This window comes from Lichenostomus cassidix, chromosome 3, assembly GCF_008360975.1.
Source record: "Lichenostomus cassidix isolate B80296 chromosome 3, HeHo_3.0, whole genome shotgun sequence".
Lineage (NCBI taxonomy): Eukaryota > Metazoa > Chordata > Aves > Passeriformes > Meliphagidae > Lichenostomus > Lichenostomus cassidix.
In genome coordinates, this window is record NC_139483.1 from 41695903 (window position 1) to 41716112 (window position 20210).

Consider the following 20210-nt stretch of genomic DNA (forward strand, 5'->3'; position numbering starts at 1 on the left):
GAAGAGGATTTTTAAATAGATACAGTAATACTTGGCTGTAAAAAAACACTTTCCTGAAATGGAAATTTCTTTAGAGTTTGAGCTTGTTGGTCTGTGGGCCACAGCAGAACTGCTCACTGAGAACAGGGAAAGGGCATTGCTGGGTCCATAGGCACCTGCAGTCAGGCTGGTTAGAGGAGAATGGTGTTCTCTGGAAGCCAAGGACACTGGCTCTGTGAATGTTCACCATCTTTGTTAGCTAGGAAATAACCTTTCCTTAGTGACTGAATAAGCTACTGTAATGAATAATGGTATCCGTTATTAAGATAAAATAATTAGAAAAAATGAAAAGGATTGGAGCTTGTAGAGTAGACCTGATGCAACGCAGAAGCAGTGCTGTTAGTTTGGGGGATATTACTTTGTCTTTCCCACTTGCTCATTTAGTTTTGTTGAACTGTGCCATATGATAGGTCTGAAGATTAATGTTGTTCATTTATCTGCAGAATACATGTGACATAGATACAAGCAGAGGCTCGGCAATCTACTTATCTCATGTTCCAGAGGAATCATCTCCGAGCTGGGGGGACTGCCTTTCTGCCTCTGGTCCCTGCGTTTGGTCCATTAATAAAGAGTGCCAGCAAGCTTTGTTCTGACAGTAGTGGTTACAAAGTGGACAGTGCTCACTAGAAACTGATTAAACATCCCAGCTTATTTTGCATAATTGCCAAACAGCTGTCTGGTGATAATGACTTAAGTTACTACCAGCATGGGATATATTCATGTAGTTTTCCTGGAGCTGAAAAATTCCCCATCTAATGCAATTCACTGAGCCATTCAATGCCCCTAAAGAGAGTACTACTTGGAAAGAAGTCATTAAAAACTTTCAGATTTATTTTGGAGATGGGAGACAGAAATGGCCTTTGGGTTCTTTAGGCATGTTTATTCACCTCTGACAGGTTTGGGGTTTTAAAGACATTTTAAGTGGATTAGCTGGTGAGTCACTTAGAAAGGGATACTGAAACACAGTGAGATATCTGGGAACTGAAAAATTATAGTAGGTACAGAAGTGATAAGTGTTTTTAAATTAATAGGACAACTCTGAAGTCCTTAGAAGGAACAGTTACTGCTTGGGGGATAGTTCTGTTGACTCAAGAAAAAATTATGACTCATTTGTAGGTAATGGATGATCTCAGTAAAGCAAGAGGTTGTTATTAATCAAAATGGATTTAAAGTTGGTGTCATATATGAATTACCATAATTTAATTGTACAAACAGATAAACCATTAGAACTATAAGGATTTTGCTCTTAAAAAGTGAAGTGATAACTGTGCCTCTGTTAATAAGCATGGCACTTGTTTTTGCGGAGGAAAAAATAAAAGTGAAAGAAGGCAGGGAAACTTCTCTCTGAAGATTACTTTTCACATCACATCATTTCAGAACTGGCCTGTGCCTCCCTTGACTATGGTTTTTCCTTGCTTCCAATGAATGCAATGTTTTCTTAAGTGTCAGGTACAATTTTAAGCAAGTATTTGACATCTGCCTTTAGAACTAGGGATTTGCCTTAGTTCAGTGAAGTTTTTGTTTGTTCATCTTGCTTTTCTTCCCAAATAATGCAATATGGAGTAAACCCCAGCATTTTTGAATATGTGAGACTTGTATGAATTGTATGTGCTGCATAAGGTCCTTCTGAGGTGGCAATGTACACTGAAGTGTGAAGTACCGAAACAGCTGAAATTGCTTTATGTTTTTTTTCTCTCTTTTCTCTCTCCATGTTTTTAATACCAAACCTGATTAATTGCTGAAGGCCCTCCAGTTAGAAAAGAGGTTGAGGGGAAATCAGAAACCTGAACCTCAGGCATCTGTGTCTCCTGAATGTGAAACAAAGTACAGTATCAAACTGGTATAACCTTATTCATTGCCTGTGCAAAAAATAAAACTGCTTTGCCTTTTTTTCAATTAAAATGTGGAGCACGGCATGTTTTATATAAAAATCAGTACACATTGTATGTTATGGCATTTTAATCTCCAAATATTGGTTTATTTATGCTCCACTTCAAACATCATTATTAATACTGATATTGTACAGAATTTGTAATTTGGCTTTTCTTCTGTGTGCAGCCTCAGTGTCTAGCAGGGAAACATGTCCTCTCTCTTACAGGTAGCTAATGCTAATACCATTCCCTACTTTTGAAATAGAATGTGCAGCAAAGCCTGGAAATTTTGATTCATGTTGGGTGTTTCTGTAAAGACATCACTTTTTATTAAGCTTTTTTACCTTGCTGCAGGATGTTATGTCATGTCTGTAAACCAAGAACATTTGAAGCCCCATTTCAACTGCCTTATACTTTTACATGAATGAATTCTGTATCATGGCTGTCTGCCTCAATTTAGGTTTGCACAAGTCAGAAACTCTGCAGTACTTTGAGGAGGAAAGTGAGTGATATTGAGACTCAACTACCAGCTCTACTCGAAGCCAAAATGCTGGCTGTTTCAGGTAAGTTTTGAGTGATGAGAAAGACTGATGTTGTTAAGGAGTGTATTAGAGCAGTTATTGACCTCTTCATACCAGGATTATTAGGAAAAGTTGTTCATGTGCTTGTGTAGATCCCTTGACATTGTGACCAGCCTGGCAGAACAGGGCTGTGGCATGCCTTGTGTAAAGTACTTCAGGCCCCTCTCCACAGTTTGGAACTACTGGCAAAGCTGATGCTGTGTGGTAGGCAGTAAACATGGAAAACACGTGGTATTTTTCCATAGGTGAAATTGGTATGTAATTACCACTAGCTGTTTCAGGACTCCACAAGTTACATTCTTAGAGCTTTTTAGCTAAGTTATAAATTTACAGCTAAGGTATCATAATTACAAGTGTGGCTCTAAATGACACTTTAAAATGGAATACAATAATTGGAAGCTTCTGCTGTTCAGATCATTAAACAACTAATGTTGGCAGCAAAAGAGCAATTTTGTCCTTGGAGCACTCATGCATGTTATTTTACAACCAGTAAAACATTGAAATGTAATTACAGAGTCTGATACATAACAGCCTTGCATGCCACTTGCTTGGGATTGCTGCATTTTTCACCAAAGAAAAAAGGCAAATCACAGTTGTTTCTCTTAAGTTGGAAGAGGTGGATTTTCTAATTCAGCAAATGGTTTGCAAATGTTTAAGTAGGTGTCACTCTGCTAGACACTTGCCTCAAAGAGGAAGCTGAGTAAAAGGGAGTATGGGCTAAAGCACAAGGAGTTTTCCAGAGTTACACCAAGTAAAGAAAGGCTGAAGGGTTTTTGATACGTGTCAAGGTGAGATGTAGCCCTCCATATGTGATTTGTCTTTTCAGCTATATACCAGAATCTATATTGCACATACAAATTACTTTAAAATGAAACCTTGTGCCATGTCACATGGTTTGTTTTCCAGAAGTGGATAATGTCAGACTTGAACAAATTCCTAAAGGAAATGAAGGCCCAGATGTTGTATTGGTGATGAGCATGCTCAATTTCCTTACTTCTCATAACACCTTTATTAAAAACAGAGCAATCATCCTTCTCTACCCATAGGCTGTTTAAAAGTGGACAGTCCTCTCACTTTCAGAAATGGGATTTTATGGCTTAGGAACAAAACAGCCCATAAACTGGACATGCAACTGCTTCATGATGTCAGTAGGAAGTGGTTGGCCAGAAAAGCTGTGTCTCAGCCTGACACTTGGAGAGAGTGAATGACAACTTGAGGATCATTTCCAAAACATTCATAACAGTATTTTATACTTGTTAGCTCTTAAAAGAGGTTGCTTGTTTCAGGAGTGAATTCCAAAGGCAATTTAATGTTGCTCTTTCTATAAACTGTTTTCACAATTCTTTGACTGCCTTTCTATGCTTTTTAAGTAGTATCAGTGCAATTTCTTGGTACTGATAAGAAGCACTGTTTCTTGTTTTACTCTTGCTTCAGGGAATTTTAATAACTGTGCATGACACAATCCTAACTTGTTATTAAGGCAAAATTCTTCATGGCATGGTTGAAAATCAAGGACAAAAGGTAATTTGGTGACAGTGGATACTGTAATTTTTTTACCTCATTGTAAGATAGAAATATATTTAGTCTATGTGGTGGCACTTGTTTATGTAAAATGCAGAGTTATATACAGAGGACACAGGGGACATATAAGAATAAAAAGAAAATTATTTCTCTGTATACCTGAAAATAAAAAAAAGTAAAAAACATCTGAAAACATCAGAAATAATCTTATAGCATGAAGTGAATAAAATCAGGAAAGCCAGGATATGGAGTGAATTGGAGCTAGCTAGCAGAGAAGCAAGTCAGGAAGAAAAGATTTGATAAATGCAGAAGAAGAAAGAGGAAGGAAGAGGTAAAAATAGTGAGGGAGTGGGGGTTTTGTTGTCTTTGGTTGTGTTTTTTTGCTTTTTTTTTTTTTTTTTTAAACTTAGCAAGGCAAGACCAGTGAGTAATGGATAATGTAGAAGGCTCGATTACTCTAGTTTCTGTGTATTCCTGTGTTAGGTGTAAATGCATGACACCTCTTAGGTAAGGCATAGTTAAGAAGCAGGTCTTAACCTTCTAAATACTGGCTAAGACTTAAGCAAGATACTTTATGTACATATTCCCTGATCTGTCAGCTAACAGTGTTAATGAACAGACTGGATATATTCAATTGTTAGAAATTGGAAGAATGTTCAGTTGGGCAGCATGCAATTATTTAAAGACAGTCTTGGAGCAGCATGGCATTAGGAAGGAATTATGTAAATATGCAGTAATAATAAAGCTTAGTAGTCATAGTTAGAGGTTTCCATTTAGTCTGGAAACATCAGGCAGGGTTAAATGTCTTACTTCTTTTATGTAGCAGTTAGATAATTCATTCAGTTTCTTTGAAAACAAGTACTAATGGATACTGAGAACAACTGTTTTTCTCTATACAGATGTCATCATTTTTGATTAAAGTAGCATTTTTCTTGAGGAAGCAGTAGGAGTTAAGTGAGTTTGGAACAGTGTCAAAGCAAAAAGGTGACTGTATCCCAAAAATTAGATTAGATGAGCTAAAGAATAGAGTTATTAAGTTAAAATCAGCTTTCAGAGCTTATATGTGGTGACTTAATGATGTGATGACTTGGGAAGCATGATATATACCTCAGCTTTTAATGGCTATCTTGACAGCTTCAGACAACAGTCATTTGCTACATGGACTGGACTTTCTAATGCAATACATGGGCTGTACTTTCTAATACAAATACATTGATTTAAAATACTGATGTATTTGCACCAAAAAAAGTACGAATATAGATAATATTATTTTTAGAGGAAAATTCCACAATAAATGGAATGTAATCATAACAGTTCTGAAAGTCCTGTCAATACCTTGGATTTTAAGGCTGTATGATAAATGATACTGTAAAGACACAAGAGAGAATACTATGTATATAAATGCCTCTCCTTCCTATTATTTCATTGTGGTAAGAAGTATGAAATTAAATTTGGAAGAGAAAAAAGAACAGTTGTGAATATTTGGATTATTGAAGGCCATAAAATAAGTACAGTAGGTTTAATTAAATTCCAGTGAACTTTTGTATGGGAAAAAGAAAAGAAGCCCATACTTACATGTTCAAGAGGTATTTCTATCAACAGTTACTATTCAGAACCTTTATATCAAGAACTCACTTCTGATTGGCCTGTTGGGACAAATAACTAATAGTTAATACTCCGGAGATGCTAGTCTAGAATTTTCCTCCACAGATAATTAGTGAAATCTTACATTGTTACCAGTTTTTAAGTCAGCTTTAGGCAATTATAGGTAACAAGGACTCCTGATTGCATGAGCTGCTGCTGTTGACATGCACATTTGTAAATTCTCATCGATGAACTATTATAGTTTAGCATCTAGTAGGTCTTCTTTTAATTACAAAAAAGGCACCTTAATGTCAGCGCTCAGAAACCTGCGTGGGATTTTCCTAACAGTTGCTTCTTACAGTGGCTCTTCACATGCTTATAAAAATTTTGTAGTCAGTAATAGGAAGAACATGACAGTACATGATACTCTGTTCTTTTTTCCAGTATTGTATGACTATGCAGCATGAAATTTTTTGAGGGAATAAATTTCAGATGAAATAATTGGAAGCTGGTAAGAAAATTCAAATAAGGTGATGTTTAAGTGAGTGTGAACATAACTGTAGAAATATTATTGAAACTGATTTTCATACTTTTGGCTGTTTTACACAAGAAGAAATAATAAGAAATTGTGTGTTTCTGGTTTTTCCTTAGTGAGAAAATAATTTGGGAATAGGAGGAAGGATGCAACAGATGTTTCATCTGTTTCCTATGTTTGAATAAAAGAAGTTGATTGATACATTTTAGTGTTTTCATAGTCTCTTTGAGAACTTTTTTTCCTCTTGAGAATGCATGATAGCATGGGACTAGATAGCCAGAAAGTGGCTTAATGGGAAGCTAAGCAGGCATGAATGAAATATTGTGTTTGTTATGTAGTTATCCATGAAATGCATGTAATTTACTTTCCTTATGTCTTTGCAAATACGAATTAGATCCAAACACAGAAGTTAGAGTGAGGTGACTTGCAAGCAGTTAAAAAAATTGTTTTAAAACTGTCTACACCAGTAAGAGATCATGTGTCATGATCCTATGAATTTCATTACCTTTATTTCATTAAGAACTGGCAAGTGGGAGCTGCTTGGAAATGATGATATGGGGTGACTTCCAGCAGTACAACAATAAGGGGTTTTTTCCTTATGTTAATGTAAAAGCTAAGTTTTATAAATGACATGACATAAATATTAGATAGCATATTTCACAAAGCTTAATGTTAGGGCTGTTTCCTCTTTGGCTGCTCTTTGATGCTCATTTAGGGCAAGTTCTGCATGGATCAGAAAGCAATTGTAACAAGAAGAGCCCCCATCTTTCCTGCTTTGGTAATAAGTATTCTGTTGGGAATGAGTACGATAGAGAGGGGATGGAGCTATCAGGCTGGAAGATGCCAGAGCAGGCTGAGGGACATTTTCAACCATCCATCTGTGGTTTATGTTAATGTGGATGTCTTGTTTCCATGCTTGTGCTGTGGTCTGTCATTTCATGCAGAAATATGTATGGACACATAGTTCTTGGTGTAATGTTGAGTTCTTCCCCAAATGTGCTGTGTACAGCTCTTAATTTGTCTTTCATTGGAAGGCAGTGGTGTTCCTGGTTTCTTTATCATTTCTGTGTCTGAGAACTGTTGTTTGATAATGGTTGCAGAACTCGCCTGGTCTTAGAGGAAAAAATAACAATGCCTCTTTGGACCTTCTCATGAAGGCTTATTTTTTGATGAATTGGAGTGCAATAGAGGTCTGCGTCTTGTCAGATGACATAGCTGGTTCCACACTTCCCTATTCCAGATTCCATCAGCAGTTTGGGTTGATAGATCAGAAGCATATTGAGATTAATTGTACTTCATCACTGCAGTGTCTGGTTCCAGCATTCAATGCTGTGTATGGTCATGTCTTTCTCCATGAAATAAAATTTGCCACTGTGTATTGGTTCAAGCAGTATACTTTTTGGCACACCTGTTAACCCATTTGAAAAATAATACTAGTGAATCCCCCAAACCAACTCTTAAATGGTCCCTTAGACTTCAGACAGCTCTGTGTTGTGGTTTGTCCCCAGCCAGCAATTAAGCACTACATGGACATTCTCTCTGCTCCCGGTGGGGAGTAGAATTGGAAGGAAAAAGTAAAACTTGTGGGTTGAGATTAGAACAGTTTAATAACCAAAACAAAATATAATAATAGTAATGATAAAAGTAACAGCAATAATAATGGAAATGAAAAAGAGAGTGAGAGAAGCATAAAGCCCAAGACAGGCAAGTGGTGCATAATACCAATACAATGATGCTCACCACCCACAGACCAATGCCCAGCCCATTACCAGGCAGTTATTGGTCCCTCCCAGCCAACTTGCCCAGTTTGTTTGCTGGGTATGGCATTCTGTGGTATGGAGTATCCCTTTGTCCAGTTTGGGTCAGCTGCCCAGGCTGTGCTCCCTCCCAGCTTCTGGTGTACTTGCTTGCAGAGCATGGGAAACTGAGAAATCCTTGATTTTAGGCAAAGAACTGCTCAACAACTGGAAACATCAATTGTTGATGTTATCAACATTATTCTCTGCCTAAATCCAAAACACAGTGCTGTACCAGCTGCTAAGAAGAAAATTAACTCTATCCCAGCTAAAACCAGGACATTATGCTGTTTGTCTTTTTAATCTCATTTTCAAGTCAGGCTGCTGGATGTTACTGGCTTTCAGTGAACTTCAAGGGTAATTCATTGTAGCTGAAGTTCCAGCGTGATACGTGACAAGACAGCAGAAAATCTTTTCTTCTGTTGCAGAAGTCAGTCATGTAACAACTTACTCTCTTTCACTCTTCTCACCTAAGCGGCTGTCCCTGGAGCAGGAGAGAAGGTCAAGTTATCTCGTTGGCAGTTCCTTTTCTGGGGTTTTGTGCTCAAAGGAGACAAGTGAGATGGGGAGAGCTGTGAAGGGAAGGTGCTATCACCCTGTAGAAAGGCTGTGCTGTGGTCTGGAGGTGACATGAGGAAACACCTGTGGAAGGGAACAGTGATGTCCCTCTTTCCACTGACTGTCCAGGAAGACAAGGTGACAAACCCCTGAACCTCATGCATGTACTTTTGGGGTCTAAACATAGGTGGCATGAATATTGTTCTTCCATGTCTTTCTCTGGTTTTTTTTTTTTCCTGGTCTGGTAAGAAGGGGGTTGATGATTTCATGCAGCCCTCAAGATCATGGTGATCAGGTCTGAGCTGTTTCCCTGCTAGTCCCAACTAGTCCCTTCCTCTCCACTGGCAGTGGGAGTGACTAGGGGCAAAGGCAGGAGAAGAGAGAAATGTAAAAGAGCCAGAGATTGAAAGGCATAAGGTGAGTGGGAGCTGTGAGGGAGGGGAAATGATTATTTAGGGAAGCCTGAGTACACATATCTGTGGTGTTTTGTGACCCTTGCACCTTGGAGTCCATTTCAGTTGGGCCTCCGTCACCACATTGACAAAATAATTATACGTGACTTGCAATAACCATTTATTAGGTAATGCATGTAGTAAATTCCTGGCACTAATGTGCCTGGGCTATACTTGTCACCTCCAGTGCAAGCACTTGAGAGCATCTGGTGGCCCATGGCCAGTACCTATTGCTCCTTGGCATGGGCTGGGTCTCAAGTATTGCTGAATTGCCATCTTCCAAACCTCTGCCATTTGCTTCAGCATATTTTTGCCTTTTCTCATTGGTATTCATTGATAATGTTCACTTGAGCCTTTGAGTTGTTATTACTGATTGAAATGTTATTACTTCTGGGTTTATTTATTTGCTTTCCTCCCCCTTCTCTCTTTCTCACTTTTTTTTTTTTTCTAATTCCTGTTCTGTGGCAACTGATTCAGTCCAGGTATAAGAGTCTCTTTGTGACTGAGAATTGCTCCTCCAAATGTATGTCTGTGGGGTCTCTCATCTTCTTATAAATGGCAATTACCTTTCAGGATCACATCAATCATTCAGTTGTGTTATACTTCATAAAAGCATTGACATGTGTTATTGCTTAAAAACAGTAATTGCATTCAAATATGCTGGATTTCTGTAAAATGTCTCAGGAGATGGTAGACTGTCCCTCATTTGCAGTTTATTTTTTCAGAGGTGCAAACACACTGGCAGTGCTTCCAGAGTCTTACATTTCTGTCACGTCTTTAGCTTTTTCCCTTTCCTTTGTGAGTAGGTGAATGATATTTATTTTCTTCAATTTCTTTTGTGGTGTTGAAATCACTTGGTAGTCTCATTAATCATAGGGTGGAAGATTTTCCACCTTCAATTCCAGTGCCATTGATAAATACTGTGGTGGCAAATGCCCTAAGCTAAAATGTAAATTTTCACTTTATGAATTATTAAAGGTAGTGCTGTTAGTATATGAAGAATTAATTTATAGATAATGATGAAGAATGACCAGTCTATTCTTTGTTACATTTAAGCTGGTGTCCAATAGAAATGCTTTACTATTAATGAAAAAAATCACTCCTTTGTTTGTACTATAATGAACATATTTTCAGTGGGGCTGAGACTTCTTTCTCTGCTTCAAGTATAAATAATGGTGACTATAAGTATATGTAATATCTGCTATTTATATAAATATGAGAAAAAGTGTGAGTAAAAAAATTGTGGACCGTTAACTTTGTCTTATATTTTGAAGGGGGAAATATTTAATAATGTTTAATTAATAATGTATTCTTTGTTTTTTGCAAAATGGGACAGATTTCAAACCATATTTTTAGTCAATTTATTGCTGGCAAATGGTATCAAAATAACGATATTTTACTTTGAGGCTACTAAATGGGCAACAATCTGCCCAATATAACAAAATCTGACAATGAGCTGTTACTAATGGGCATGAGTTCGTGGTACGTAACTAAAAACAGATGAAAATATATTTGATATGCAGAGTACTACTGAGCTGTAGCCTTACAAGTAAAATTTTATGAGGAGAGTAAATAAGGGAAATATACTAACATTTACAGTGAGTAAAAGCAGTTATATAGCTACTTTCTGCATGTGGATTTAAAATTTTTTTATTCTATTTTTCCCATGTTGTGCTTGATTTGGCTGATATTTTTGACATTCACATCCAGCTGCTGGAGCTTACCTGATGTCACTCTGTGTAGAGGATAAAGGATGCATGGGAGGAGAGAGTGCCAGAGGGCAAGACTAAGGAGGAACTTTTAACTGTCTTTTTCTTGCTGTCTTTTGAGATAATGGCAGTGTTCAGTTCCTCAAAGTGAAGTGTACGTACTCAGTTCCTTATGATAATGCACTGCAAACATGTTGCTCTACCTATTCAGAGCACTGGGTTCTGCAAGTTTGCTGCACCAGTTTGCACCCAGTATGTTTATATGAACATAGATTTTTGTTCATCTAAAATTCTGCAAGTGTCACTACGAGACAGGAGGGAATATGGGAAAAGTGGCATCCTACTCCTCAGTCCCGTTTGTAGAATTGCTGTCTCATGTCTTGGTTTAGACCAGAATCTTAGCTTTGGTCTTAGATTATTAATTCCTTAGCTTTGTTTTCTCAGTACTGATTTTCTGAGCAAACAGTTGTATTGGCTGCATGATTTTTGAGTTTCCTAGGAAGAGGTAATATCACCCAACTGGAACTCTGTCACTGGTATGGCTGTGTAAAACATAGCTCTGAGTGGCTGACAAAGTAGCAGTTATTGTGTTCACTTAGGCAAAATAATTATTTAATCATCAAAAAGATGAATTTTAACACTTGCAGAATATTAGCAGAATAAAATATCTTGACATATGTCTTCAGAACGTTTTTATGGCATCCAATGTTGACATTGTCTCAAGAAAAAAACCCCAACAAAACAACAGCAACAAAGAAACAACCCAGGAGGGTATGTTTTTCAGTGCTGACAGCTGTGGATTATATATTAATGTTTTAATCAACCTTCTTATGGCATTTAGAAAGCAGTTACTTCAGTTGCTGTGATTGAGGTCAGAGCTCACTGATGATGGTACTTGTGATGGATGATTTTTATATGCTGTTCTGAATTTTTACTTCAGAATTTCAGTTATTTTTGTTGTCATGTGAAGCTGCATCAGGTAGGGTGTCTTTTTGGCTTTTGGGTATGTATCTGATGCCATTTCTTTATAGCCTCAGTTTTGATACAAACTTCTCCTCTGGGAATTAAGATCCATTCAGTATGTATGAAACTTTCATATGCTTCTCCTTGCTGTCCTCTGAAATGTTAAGAGCAGGCTCCAGATTCTAATGAAGATTTTCACACCTTCATCTTTTATTAAGGCTCCTGTGCTTTGATGCTTGGGATGAGTTCAGGTGAATAAAGGTGGCCTTAAGTCTTCTTACCTTAGAAGCAGCTGAATATTTGCCATTTTCCCAGTGATTTTGTCTTGCTTATCTTGCTGCTTTGTTTTGCCCATTTGAAAACATGACAAATTAAGGTAATAAAATTTGTGCTGTAGTTTCCCAGTAAAGTACTGGTAAGCCATAAGATCCTACTATTTGTAAAGCATGTTTATAGTTACTGAATTGTGTAATTCTTTGTAAGACAGGTGGCAAACAGGGTTTTAGCTGGGAATTAGAAATAAGGGACTTTTGACCTCTTGAAACAAGATGATGTCAGCTTTAAATGAGGAAGAGGTTAAATGAAACTACCACAGCCTTAGGACTGAAAAAAACCACCAAAAAAGCAAATGCAAAGCAAGACTACCATACTTAGCAATGTTCAGTCTTTAAACCTGATTTATCTGATAAAGTATTTTTCAAAATTTTGGCAAGTACACCCACCCTTTGGCACACCTGCCCTCATATGACCACTTGAATTTGCAGCAGCACCTTTGCTCCAGGAGAGTGGTTGTCAGTATTTGGTGGAAGTGCTCCTGTTCGCTCTGGCATTCTGGAGGAATGGAGCCTTTCTTTGCAGCTGCTGGTGGTGCTTTGCCATCTTCTGACCAGTGTAAATACTTGCATCTCTTTCTTGCTCCCTTGTCTTGAAAAAACGGAACAGCAGCCAAACTGTTCCCTTTTAAGACTTTGTGACCAATGCTTTGAAGACATCAGGTCAAAAAGATGTAATGCCATGATTTAGGATGTTCTGATGTGGATTTGATTGTTTGGATTTTGTCTTAATATTTGAAAATAAACTTTTAAATTGATCTGTTGTGTCTAAGCAACAGTTTATTGTATTGCTGAAAAAAAACAAAAAGAAACCCTTACATCTGAATAATGCTGGTGGTTTTATAAAGGGATTTCAGGGCTTTAAAGTCATTGCACACACTTCAGAAGCTGGTGAGACATTTGTGTGACTGGATGTGTTTTATGTTAATATTTGCTTCAAGCCTAAATCTTCTAAGTGCCTTTACTTATTGGATGCCTTTACTTATTAGATCATACCACCAAATTTTTGCTAATTTAGGATGATGTCAGAGTTTAAGTCTTGTGCTAGAGCTCTTCTTTTATTGGGCAATTCTATATGGAAATTATTTTTGTCAAGAATTCTTTAGATTAAAGTGTGGTGGTGGTGTTCGGGGGTTTTTTTTTTGGTGTGTTTGTTGGTTTGGTATTTTTTTTCCTCCCCCAGCCAAGTATCTCAGTCATTCAAAAGATTCTGGTACAGCTATGTAAATGTAGCATTGTAATAGTTACTCTACTGCTATTTAATTTAATGGCTGAGTATCTCACTGTCATTTTCTATTTATTACGGAAGACTTTGTGGAGTAAGGAAACATTTCTCTCCAGGAGCTTATAAAAATGGTTTTCAGAACAGTTAAGTGAATAAATGTTACCAGGCTATGCTCTAAACCTGGGAGTTGAACTTTTGACACTGGATCCATATCCAAAGGAACCAAACATTTTTAAAAAACTCCAGAACAGTGTGAGTTGGTGCTGCTGAGGTGTTCTGCCTGTCTGTGGTGTTTCATGTTTCAGGGAGGGCCAGAAGCAGAGAGTTGTGACTTCTGAATATGTTCTCTGAGAAGAACAACATCTGATGGAGGTGCAGGCTGCTTTAGAAATGCAATGTGTCATTTATAAACAACTTTCTGGTGCTTGTTACAAAAATCAGCACGGGGCCGCTTTCTTCAAGGCGGAAATACTTCAGGATCCAGCAGGTTGACAGCCTCTATTTCAAATGTACTGTGTGTTGAGAGGTCCTCCAAAAGAAGAAAATGGTCTGACAGATCACAACGCAATGACCAATGAGTTGCACTATGACATTAGTTGAAGTGTGAACCCTTAGGAGCAGGTTTCCTGAAAAAATGTAAATTGTATCAATAATTAAAGAAAATACCATTTCTCTGTGTGTAGGGTTAAATCAGCTACAATTATTATTCTTGTAATATTAATGAAGTGGATGCTTGTAAAGCAGTTTTTCTTTTTCCCCCCAGTTGGTCTTTCAGTTGCTATTGGGAAGTTGCTATTTGGAAGTATAATTGCCTAATTTCCCAGGATTGCTGTGTAAGCTACTGATGTTGCAAGTGTCTGCTTCATTGTCTTTTTCCTCTTTCTTCCCCCTGCCCCCATAAAATATGCAGGAAGTAATTTCGGCACTGCAAAGGATCTTGCAGAAGAAATAAGATCATTAACATCTGAGAAAGAGGGACTGGAAGGACTTCTCAATGAACTGTTGGTTCTGAGTGCCAGAAATACACGAAAATTAGAGAGAATTAAAGATGATTACAGCAGACTTAAACAAGAGCTTGAACAAGGAGAGACTGCGTTTGGTAAGTAGTTTACAGATTGTTACAGCTTTTTGCTCAGTCCTGGTCTCCTGGAGGTGTGCTGGGTTTGACAAATCATTCTGCATTTCACAAAACATACTGGTTGTTCTGAGGAAAGTGTGGCCAGGAGCTAGGTAAGCAGTATGTTCAATGTCTGCTCAGCTGTTTCTCCTGGAGGTGGAGGAAGCCATGGGGGACAAGGGATACCCCAGCAATAAAGCATTTTTTGAAATCTATCAACTCAATTCTCAAAACCTTTCTTTTCTAAGCCCATTTTTATCATAAACAGAGGAACACATGGTCTTTATGCAGAAGCAGTAGATGTGTCTGGCTGTGACAATAGGAACATGTTTAGTGTATATAACTAAATGTTTATTGTGTACATCTATAACACATTGAGTGATGGCTCTAGGTTGTAGGGTCAAGGTGGAATTGGAGAGATTGTCTGCAATTACTGGGAAAGCTACTGACAAATTATCAAATAGCAAGGTCATTCCTAGACTTGATTTACTCTCTTCTCTGCTGTACTCACTCCTGAAGTTGAAGCATATAACATGGCCTTGTTGCTTGCTTAAATGAAAAGACTGAGTAATATTTTATTGACTAAAAGTGTACAGTTATTATAATTACCTCTAAACATCTAAATATAATTCTGATAACTAGTTTAAAGCTCAAGGATTTTGAAATGTCTTTCCTTTTTCAGGATCTTATGAACCATAGGTTGGGTGAAGAGAGGAAGGTGCCTCTGTTTTAGAAGCATATGAAGTTTCTTCATAGGCTAGTAGATAAGCAGAGCTATCTGAGAAACAAAAAGATTTGCAGGCAACTGGACACATCTAAGACAATGTTTTATAAATGCACAGAATAATATATACAAGTGCACTAATAGGTTAGCACTTGTGTTTTTTAGAACCTAGATAAAACTCAAAAAAATGATTCCTCAAATTTAGGGCATTGTGATACAAACCCAGAAATGCACATCAGTCAATGCTTCTTTGCTTGGATTTTCAAGTGAGTTTAAAAGGGTTCTGACCTTCTAATCAGTCCATTTTGTTTCTCTTTTGTTTCTAGAACAATTAAACTTCCTATAATACACGTGTACTTCTCATTTGTGTTGTAATTCAGTGGGGTTTTAAATAAAGCCTGCACAACACTCTTGCTGAAGCAACAGAAATGGTATCAATTAATAGACTCTTTTCTTTCCTTTTGCATTTATGTAGCTAATAAGGAGATACCTTCTTGACTGACTTCTCCTGTCCCACAATTTGTGACAATAAATTTCAAAATAATGGGTGTTTACTATGTAGATTTTCTTTTAATTTATTGTGATTCTGTAGGCATAAGGTGAAATTTATCCTTGTGTTAAAACTGTCAAGCAGACACTAGTCAGAGGTACATATATTGAAACCTGAGATCTTGCCTTTTCATTGTCTGTGCTCCCTTTACATATGATCTACCCTATTTTCTCCTTTAACTAATGGAAATATTTGAGAACACTGGCATGAGTTTGATGCCAACACATTTAACTGACTGGAAGCTTTCAGATAGACTCTGGAAAAAGTATGCAGATGGTGTCTTGAGGAAGAGAGGCCCCTTTTATGAAACAGTGTTATTTTGTACAGCACTTCTATGTTTAGAGAATAAAGCATAAAGAATTGGAATGCAATTTCATTATGAGTTGTTTTTGCTGTTGTTTAAAAGAACTGGAGATAAATGTGTTGGCTTTGTCTGCACTGTGAAAGGTGTGATTTGAGTTGGGGTAGCTGAGCTGACTTACTTCACAGCCGTAGGCCTGTTGTTTCATTTATGCCAATAAAATCTGTGTTGCTGCAGGGAAAGGCAGTTCTGCCCTTTTTCCTGTGTTCCTGCCCCAACCCATACACTGGGTCAGTGCAGAGTGGAAACCTGACGTGTGCTGGGCATTAGGGATTGTAGGGATCTACCTATGATTCCTCCTTGTGCCACACTTGTGCTATGCTTTGGCTCTGGTGTGAAATAGTCTGTCTATAAACTGCACGTGGGCTACTAGAAGCAATGCAGAGGAATGGGACAAGAGGGAATGGTTTCAAGCTGAGAGTAGGTCAGATGTTGGGAAGAAAGTCTTTACTGTGAGGTGATGAGGCACTGGAACAGCTTGCACAGAGAAGCTGTGGATGCCCCATCCTTGGAAGTGTTTCAAGGTGAGTTTGGACAGGGCTTTGAACAACCTGGCTCAGTGAAAGGTGTCCCTGCCCATGGCAGGGGGTTGGATATAGATGATCTTTGGGGTCCCTTCCAGCCCAAGCCATTCTATGATTTTCATCTTTAAAGGCTTGTCTTCGTCTGACTAAGTCAATGGGTTTATAAGTCCTTCATGGAAAGGAGATGCTTAATTTTTTCTTTAGCAAGGGTAATCAGATCAACTATAGCTGTTGCCTCACCAGGCTTGCTTATGAAAGGTTTCCAGGGCATAATCTTCTATTTTCCCTGCATCAGGAGCCCCCCCCTTACTTTTTTATGTAACACCTTAAAACCCTCTTCACAAGTATTCATATACATGTCTATTTCTATGTTATCTGGCATTGAATGATTGTTTTGTACCTCTGAGCGTCTTGAAAACTTACTTTGATTTTTTTTTTTTTTTTTTTACTGAACATAGTACTGTTTTGTATGGACAAAAAAATTAAATGCTAAAATATGTGTGTATGTTTGTCTTTCTCTTGTGTATAAATTGGTCACCTATTTTTTACTTCATTAATAATTGTTGATTTCTCACAGTAATGCAGATATAAGGAAGCAGACGTCAAGGGAAGAGACTTAATCACATAATAATCAGAGCTGGAATTTTAAATAGGACACATCATTAGCATGTTAATGAATTTTCTCACTCTGTGCCAGCTGCCCAAGTATAAAAGATATTGCAGATGTAGTGCAAAAATCAGGCTTGGCTTACTGCACTGAGAGCTGTCACTGCTCCCTATAAAGGAAATTTGACAAAAAAACCTTTCATATTTTTAGAGATGCTCAAAAATATGTTTTTCGTGTTGGATAATAGAAGCATTGACAAGTAAGACTATGTATTAGCATTTTAGGATGAATAGTACTAATTTACCCTTTAGACACTGACTTTCTTTTGAGGCCATCAAAACGCTGCAATAAAAGTGATCAACTTTTATTGCCATTTTACAGATAGGAAAGCCAGAGACTTAGAGGTCATGTAATTTTACCTGAAATGGTGGTGAAACAGTTTCCTAGTTGATGGTGTAGCATCAATCTTGATTGAATCAATCACGTGCAATAAACATGGGAAATCAAGTGGTTCTGTGTGAGCTATATATTTTTCTGGACCACAGCCTAAGGCATGATGGTTCTGGGAAAATCGCTGAAGGTCTTGTACTTGATTGTTGAACAGACCTGTCTTAGAAAGTCACAAGGTTCTGTTATGGCAAGGAAGAGAACTGCTTTACAGCCCAAAACAACCAAACTTGCATTCCAGACAAGTGAAGGTAATTACTTGCCTGTCTCCCAAAGTGTTGGATTGTGCTTATAAATCCCAGTTTTGGTTGACTGGCATTTGTAACACAGGGCTGGAAATGAAACCTACCCTCCTGTTGTGGTTTTCTCATCACCAGCACTGGTAGTGATGTTTTCCTGCCCCATCTGCTGAATTCCTTTGCTGGCTGCTCTCAGCCTTTTTCTGCCCCTATTACACTTTTTGGGAAAGCATCTCCTGTGAGTAATGTATGTACACACAAAACTAGGGGGGGGCCGTGCTTTCCGATCTAATTGCTAGGTTATGCTTGCCAAGTCATGTTAAGTAGAATTTCTATACTGAATTAATTTCTAGAGGAAATGTAAAATAAAGGCTTTGATGCACATGAAAATAGCTTTTTAACCCTTCTTAAAAAACCCCACCCAAACTCCTGTTTGAAGGCTGATATTTCAGTCTCTCTGCTCAACTCTTGTTAACATCCTTGTGTTTTATTGTCTTAGAAATTGCTTGTGTAAGTCCTAAAGCTCCTACTAGCCTGCTTGTACAGTAAAGCTTTCTGGAATTGAACAGATATATTTATTAAACAATGAACAGATATATTTATTAAACAATGAAGATGTAGCAGAGGGATTTCTTGGGAAGCTGGAAATTTCTTTCATGGTCAGTTTTACTTTCTTTTGTTCAATACACATACTCTGCATGCTTGCACAGAATATCTCACAGTGTTTATCCTTTTAACAGAAGAGAAATCTATCAGAGTCCATTTTTTTATCTGCTTTTTTTAACAGAACCCCCCCAGTGTTTTGGCTTAAGAATTAGACTTAAGAATGAAATGTGTTCAGAATGTACTTCGAGGGATAACAAAAATTCTGCTATTCTTTCTATAGTCATTGTTCCAAAAGCTGCGTATTTGACTGTTATAGTAAGTTTTAGACTAATTAATTGCATCCTCTATTGTGTGGACAGCAGAAACCACTAGTGGTGCTGCTTAATGTAATACTTTCTATTGCATACTGAAATATTTATGAAAAGAAGATTCTGTGCTTCATATATAATTGTATAGGAGGTGATTTATTAAACTGTTAATGACCATTTGCTACAAAGCTTTTTTAGTCTCTTTCAATGACATTTTTATTCTGATAGGTGCAACACAGAAAGTCTTACAATGGCTTTGCACTGGGAAACCTGCATTTTTTGTTTGTTTAAATATTTGTTTTTAATAATAGCTGTAATACAAAAGCTTCTCTATTTCTCTTTATAACTGGTCTTTGTAATGCTTTTTAAAGATGTCAAAAGATAATTAACAAATTTACATCCCTTTTAATTGTTGCAAAAAATACCAACTAAGTATGGCATAAACTATGTGCCTATGATGTAACCAAAATTATTCCATGTTTAGCTTTACTGATTTTTCAGGTGGTGGTTTTAATGTCCTTCTCAGTGCTAGTTTATCTGCACCAAATAGTCTTTCCATATTGTTTCTATAGTTCATCCTGTGTCTGAGCGATTATCTGATTCTAAACTGAAGAACTGAACCTTTTGATTGCCTCTGTTTAAATTAATCATTAAAGGAGAACCCACATAGTGTGTAACAGATGGGCTTCCATGAGGAAGAAGCTGCTCTGAGTCTCGTTGTGTGTCCACTTCTAATTTGTGTGAGGTCATTATATTCTGCATGTCACACCTGTATGAAGTGCTTGTTGTCATTAAAGTGAGTGGTGAAGTGGAACAGCTTGTTGCTGATGTCTGTGGCCATCTCTACTTAAATAGGGATTCTGCCAGATTAGGTTTCACAGAAGGTGTAAAACCCTTGGTGGTGATGCAGGGGCAGGACTGGCAGTGCAGCTGGTAGCATCCTTTACTCTGAGCTGACGTTCAGCTGATGCTCCAAAGTAGCACTTGGCAGCCTTCTGTTGGGCAGCATGGAAAAGTCATGTCCACATAAGAAAACAAAAGGATGAAACAGCAACAACAAAACCCCGAAGAAACCCAGTCTTGCAGAGCTCCTTTTGTGTTGTCTTGGGCAAATACAGCATAAGTAATTATCCTCTGCTTTTTAGTATGCTCTCTGCTGTTTCATTTGAAAAATTGGTGTTTCTGCATTTGCATGGACTTGCACTGTTATGCTTATTCAGTGCTTGTTTGTGTTTCACTGATGGTGAGCATGGGTCTCATTTTCTTGGCTCATTCTAAAGCACTTGAGATCTTACAGGTTAAGTATACACATATACATCTTTTGGTCTTATAATTCTGTAATGGCAGTAACTGCATATCAAATTCTTACCACGCTTTGAGGATCAAACTCAGACTAATGATTTTCATTCCATGTCATGCTTCCACAAAATCATCCACATAATCTTTGTTAAACAATATTTAATTATAAGTAGTTGAAGGGGTTTTTTGTGTTATGGAATTGCCTTTTTTGATGAATACTATCAGCAGAATTTAGTAACATGAAAAGAGTAAATTCTGCTCA

General features: G+C 37.5%; 1 protein-coding gene across 5 annotated transcripts in view; it reads left to right on the forward strand.

The window, feature by feature from the left end:
• DISC1 (DISC1 scaffold protein) overlaps positions 1-20210 on the forward strand; it is a 188545-nt gene that overhangs the window by 80132 nt on the left and 88203 nt on the right. For all 5 annotated transcript variants that reach the window (XR_014850833.1, XM_085055473.1, XM_085055476.1 and 2 more), the window contains 2 exons: positions 2371-2473; positions 14077-14265. Coding sequence is in view for 4 of the 5 variants with exons in the window: in XM_085055473.1 (XP_084911599.1) it covers positions 2371-2473; positions 14077-14265 (292 nt within the window). In the remaining variant the exon portion in view is untranslated. The remainder of the gene's footprint in view (positions 1-2370; positions 2474-14076; positions 14266-20210) is intronic.